This window comes from Clarias gariepinus, chromosome 14, assembly GCF_024256425.1.
Source record: "Clarias gariepinus isolate MV-2021 ecotype Netherlands chromosome 14, CGAR_prim_01v2, whole genome shotgun sequence".
Classification (NCBI taxonomy): Eukaryota; Metazoa; Chordata; class Actinopteri; order Siluriformes; family Clariidae; genus Clarias; species Clarias gariepinus.
Genome location: NC_071113.1, coordinates 7,757,178 through 7,762,839, shown reverse-complemented (window position 1 = coordinate 7,762,839; position 5,662 = coordinate 7,757,178). Strand labels below are relative to the sequence as shown.

At 37.5% G+C, this 5,662-nt stretch overlaps 1 protein-coding gene across 1 annotated transcript; it reads left to right on the top strand.

The window, feature by feature from the left end:
- Positions 1–3,173: 3,173 nt before the first annotated feature.
- Positions 3,174–4,334, top strand: LOC128541558 (interferon a3-like). The gene is made up of 5 exons (XM_053512031.1): positions 3,174–3,305; positions 3,472–3,546; positions 3,650–3,796; positions 3,959–4,036; positions 4,143–4,334. The coding sequence occupies exons 1-5, from the start codon at positions 3,174–3,176 to the stop codon at positions 4,251–4,253; spliced, it is 543 nt and encodes a 180-aa protein (XP_053368006.1). The 3' UTR covers positions 4,254–4,334.
- The last annotated feature ends 1,328 nt before the right edge of the window (positions 4,335–5,662 follow it).

Genomic DNA, 5,662 nt, shown 5'->3' with positions numbered 1-5,662 from the left:
AGAATATTTTTAGAGTATACTGGTAATACGTTGGTCATAAATGATATAACAATATTCTTTACATAATAAAAACATAATGCCACAAACTTTAATAGTCTTAATTTAAACAAATTTAAATCAAAACTTCAATTTTATAAATGACTGAATTTATCTGGAAATGCCTATTATGCCTGTAAATGCCTACTGTATATTGACAGACATGTCTTGGGAGGTCTTTATAATCAACAGCTAAAGGACCATTTAGGTCAGTACTGTAAATGTATGCTTGTATTTTAAAAAGCTTCCAAACATGTAAAGAAATAGCATATACCGCTTGTTAAATTTCACTTACTATTGTATTGAATTAATGTAAAGGTATTCTCAAATGATACTCAACAATTAAGGATCAAACCTGGACAAATAAAAAAAACATCCTTTTTTGTCATTTCGATGATTTTTTTAATATATTTTTTGGGGAGACGCTGATAAGACACTGTTTTCTGAATATGCTTGTGTTACTGTCTGTTCAAAAATTTCATGTTCATTTAGTGGTTTAGACTGAATTAAACATAGATTATAAAACATAAAACATAGCTAAAATATTTTTTCTAACACAAGATTAGTCGATTATTTCTCTGTTGTTTTTTTTATAATGGATTATTGTAGAATATAGAAATTGATTAGTAATAAAGAAATAGATCATAGATTGTCAGCAATTTATTTCATTATTTCATGATTAGCAGCGCCTGGCTAAAAGATCCTGTAAAAGCAGTAAGGGGGTACTTATAGTATTTAATTAATATTAAATAAAAGCATGAATAAATCAAAGAGTACTTTTACACGTGACAGAATTTATTTCTAGGGAACACTCGAGCAATAACATTAGTTTCGTATTTCGTATAATTGACTAATGAGTTCATCCAAAATATTTTTATCATACTTCTAGCTTTTTGGAAAGCGTTTGATAAAATCAGACATTTACATTTAAAGTTATTAATGATTAATGTATGTATGTATTCTAGCGTTTTTACGCCGGAAAGAATCCTGGAGAGACGAGTGAGCTTATTTGCTGCCCAATGCAATGGCTGGGAGTACTTTATTAGGCACACAGCAGGTATGGCATGAGCAGCACCTTCACTCAGGAACCTACATCCAATTCAGCTTCAGCCTGAACAAGAGCACATTTCACACGTCACGCCCCCACACTCACAAACAGTGCCGAAGCCACTAACCCAAACACCTTTCCCCATCATGGTGAACACACCGACATCCCCGCAAGGCATGCTGGTCGTCAGCCGCCGTGAGGGATGAACGCGAACATTGTCCTGAGGCGTTCCGGCCTCCACAGAGTTCGATGTTTCCTCGGCGTGCGGCTGGTAAGGCGCAAGACGGTCCCGGTGGAGCAAATCTCGTGCCCGCCCTGCCAACCGCACCCGGTAGATGACATCGGAGAGCCGAGCTATTACCGTACAGGGGCCCACCCAGTGAGACATAAACTTGGCCAAAAGCCCCCTCTTCCTTCTGGAGAAACACACCCATACCTGCTCTACAACAGCAAAATCTCGCCCCTGGCTGTGAGTGTCCACGCCCATCCGCCCCATAGGTGCCCCCACCCGAAAGTCTTGCAGCAATGCCCGCGAGCGCTGGGTGGGGCCCTTCTGCCTGGCGATGAGCGGTTCACAGTTCAGTTGTGAGACCGGCGGAGCGACTGCGGGTGACGCTCTGGGTGATGCAGTAACACGGCTGCACGCTGGCTCGGACGGCTGATCACCACCGGAGAGCCTGGAGGACTGCACGGGGGGAACGTTCTGCGTCGAGGGTTCTACGTCGACACGGCGCTCCACTCGCTCGCAGCACCGGCCACGCGCTTTGCTGCCGGGCCGGCGAGGTAAAGCGCCGGTGTTAGCGCGTAGATTTCCCGCTCGGTGTGCTACCGGAAGTTCCGTACCCCGGGTGTGTGCTACTTACTTGTCCGGCTGTGGTTTGGGTTCTAGCAACCTGACTACCCCAAAGTTACCACGCAGAGTTCCGCGAGACAAATTAAGCACCGCACCCCATCGTATGGTGGTGTTATGTTGCAAGTTTCATTTCATTGAGCCAATTTGTAAACGATACAATAATATTTGAAAGAACTATAGCACTTTTTTTGTAAAATTTTATTAATCTTACGAAAAGATTGCTGTGGTTTTAAAGATATACGTCCGCAAGCTTTAGAGTTCTTCTAAAATGATTTTTGAAATATGAAATGATTTTTATACAGAAACCTAAAGGTCATGTTCCAGTCAGGTATAATCAGGCGTAGGTGTAATTAATCTACCTAATTGAACACTGAGTTCTTTTTATACTGGATTTTCGGTTTGTTTTGACTTCAGTCCTGTGTGGGATATTTGTGTAATCTGTTTTACTCAGCAGGAAAAAGCATGAAGGTGACAACATACCTTCTTTTAGCTGTGCGCGTGCTTCACTTTATCGACTTGATTCCGGTTTAAACTTCATTAACAAACTGCTAATAATCATTACAAACTGCTAATCATTATTGCGGTGGTGTTTCACACTCGCTGTCTGAGCTCCTGCGCTTTCTGTTTCAACAGAATTCAGTAGGAATTTCCTCAAAGCTCCGGTGTGAATCTCACACACAGGTAAAGACCTGAAGCACGCATACTACTCTACTAAATAGTATGGAAACGTAGTAAGTAGAAACAGGTGTCTGACTGCTTTCACGTGCTGCTTAGTAAGTAAGTAAGCTTCTCCTGACGTAGTTGCGTCCTGGCCACGCCCAGTTTCGTCATCAGTGCTTACGTCGAGAAAATCACTAAAGTAAAAAAAACAAACAAACATATTTTTAAACAGCTGAGTACATGAATAAATACAATAACATACAATGCATTTATTTATACACATAATATAAAGTATAACCAAACATACACGTACATACGCAGGCACACTCCTTATCGGTATGTGGTTTTGCATAGTTGCAGTGGTATTTCGTTTTGTGTTTTTTTTTTTTTTTTCAAAAAAAAAAGCAAATTTCGACTCGTAATAGGACTTTCCTTACATTGTACATGTCGCTTGCCTATAAATGATGAGCATAACAGCTCACAAGATGGTGAGAGTAAAGTATAGAGCACTTCACACTCTTATTAAGAGTAAGAGTCTGCTGGACAGGAAAGTAGAGTGTGTATACTGGGAATACAATGTTTGTACGTTTGGTGCACCTTTGTGTCATTTTGACTTTGTGCAGTGTGAGCTCTGGCTTCAGCTGCCGATGGATCAATCTTAAATTCAAGCAGCACCATGAGACATGTTTAGCACTGCTTAGAGAAATGGTGAATCTATCTATCTATCTATCTATCTATCTATCTATCTATCTATCTATCTATCTATCTATCTATCTATTAATTAATTGTTTTATTATATTATTAATTATCTATTAATAATGCCAAATATTTTGAAAAATATTTAACACAGACATACTCCTTTGTATTCCTACAGGGGGAAGAAATCAGCACCAACTCGTCCATTCCAGATAACTGGCATCACTGGTTCTTTAACCAAAGCTATTCTCAGGTTAATATTTTAATGATGGTGTTCATATAAATTAAGGCTTGTCCTGATCCTGGTAACCTGCGTGTACTCTTACTTAATGCTCATCACAATCCTTTTTCCACAGACAGAGAAACAGATTGGGTTCATCATTCAGACTCTGGACGAGGTCTCTCGGTTATTGGAAGAGTCTGACTCTGTCTCTTGGAACAAGGACAAGCTGGACACTTTGTTACATATGCTGGATCTGCAGGTCAATGGACTTCGTTCATGTGTAAGTGCTCCTTTTCTCAATACTTTGAGTATATGTATTATACAGCTGTTGGATGAAGAGTAAAGTGAATTTTTTTTTTTTTTTTGCCTGACATTTGCTCAAATTTTAAAACATAATGTACTCTTTCTATAACCTTGGGCCTGTTTAATTTGATTTATACAGCTTGATCACAAAGTAAGAAAGAGCAAAAGATTGCCCTTATACTTCAAACGACTAAGAGATCTCACCAAGAATGACAAGGTAAACAAATATCTCAATGTTCTTTGTGACAGAGACAGAATGATATTTAATGTAAATGTGAAATGATCCTGGCAAGGTCTAATATTGGGATTTTACTTTACATCAGGAGAAGAATGAGGCCTGGGAGGGGATCAGAAAAGAGTTGCTTCAACTTTTTGGGCTGCTGGACTTTTTTCCTGCTGTCTCTATGAATAATGTTGCAAAGGAGAGTCAATAATCTATTTGATGCTTATTTAATGCTTTTGTGTTTCAAAATCGTAGTAAAATAATGTTATGCATTTTCTATGCTACATTTAAAATTTTCCATGTAGTTTAAAATTAAATGAAGTTTATGTTTGCTCTTCATTTAATCCTCTTGTTTTTTTTTTCCAAACATTTATATTTTTGTTAAATTATAAAATGTGCATATGCTGTATTTCTTATTTGTGCCATAAGCTATTTATAACAATATTGTCTTATTCATTTATTTATATTATATTTGTATATTTATATATTATGCAGCTGGACTGTGAAAATCTTGAAAATGATTTGAATAAACGATAAGTGAATTTCTAATGAAAATATGTCTTCATATATGTCTTACAATAAAAAATACATTTAAATGAAAAAAAAAACTTTTGCTATGTAAATGTTTATTTAAAATACTGTCTTTTTAAATTATAATATTTAATTCTTATAATAGTTTCATGTTTAAAGAAACAAGTAACAAAGTTTTGTAACAAAATCAAAATAAACTTTGCCTCAGTGGACCATTTATGAACATTTCAGCACAAAAAGCTGTACCACAATGGTATTCATAAACCATATGCTTTAAATATTGAATATACTGTAATGCTATAAATGAGACATGCTATATGTGTGTTAATTCAAACATCCACTACAGCAAAAACTGAAAACATAAAGTCAATGCAAACTATGTAAGTCCCTTGAAAAATAAACAAACACACAAACAAAAACACAATTGTTTCAAATAGTTTTATAATAAATTTTGAATGCAGAAATGCCACATTATAAAACTGTCTCTCTCTTTTTCCGCTCTCTCTCTCTCTCTCTCTCTCTTTCATAAGCATTTTGTTTTGTGTATTGTTTTTCTTTGTTTATATGTTGGTTTTTTTTTTATATTGTTATTTTGTAGTTCATGTTATCCCATAACTAAGCATGTCCCCAGGCTAATTGTGTTGTGTGTAGTGTCATGTTGTGTTGTGAGTTAGAAAATAGGTAAGTGTGCCCCTGTGTGTCCCGTGGCCTAGCCCCTGTGTGTCCCGTGGCCTAGCCCCTGTGTGTCCCGTGGCCTAGCCCCTGTGTGTCCCGTGGCCTAGCCCCTGTGTGCCCTTTAGCTTAGCCTGTGTTTCTGTATCCCTAGCCTTTAGTGTTTATATATTTGGTAAGTGTAGCTAGACGTGTCTCTAGTCCTGTCTCTTCTCTCTTCGAGTCTCTCGTCTTGTCCCCATTTTCAGCTCCATGCTTAGCTTGAGTCTGTGTTTCGTCTTTAAGCATGTCTCAATATGGTGCTTATATTTAGTGTAATGGGTATTAGAGCCTGTGTTTTGTCTTTAAGCATGTGTCTCATAGTGCTTATATTTCATCTATTAGTGTCTATGTCTTGTCAGTTAAGCATGTATTTCT

Excerpts from the sequence above, each read along its gene's own strand:
- LOC128541558 (XM_053512031.1), top strand. The coding sequence starts at position 3,174 with ATGTTTGTACGTTTGGTGCACCTTTGTGTCATTTTGACTTTGTGCAGT. Across the intron at positions 3,797-3,958 it reads TCAATGGACTTCGTTCATGT|CTTGATCACAAAGTAAGAAA; the intron begins GTAAGTGCTCCT and ends TGATTTATACAG. Across the intron at positions 4,037-4,142 it reads ATCTCACCAAGAATGACAAG|GAGAAGAATGAGGCCTGGGA; the intron begins GTAAACAAATAT and ends ACTTTACATCAG.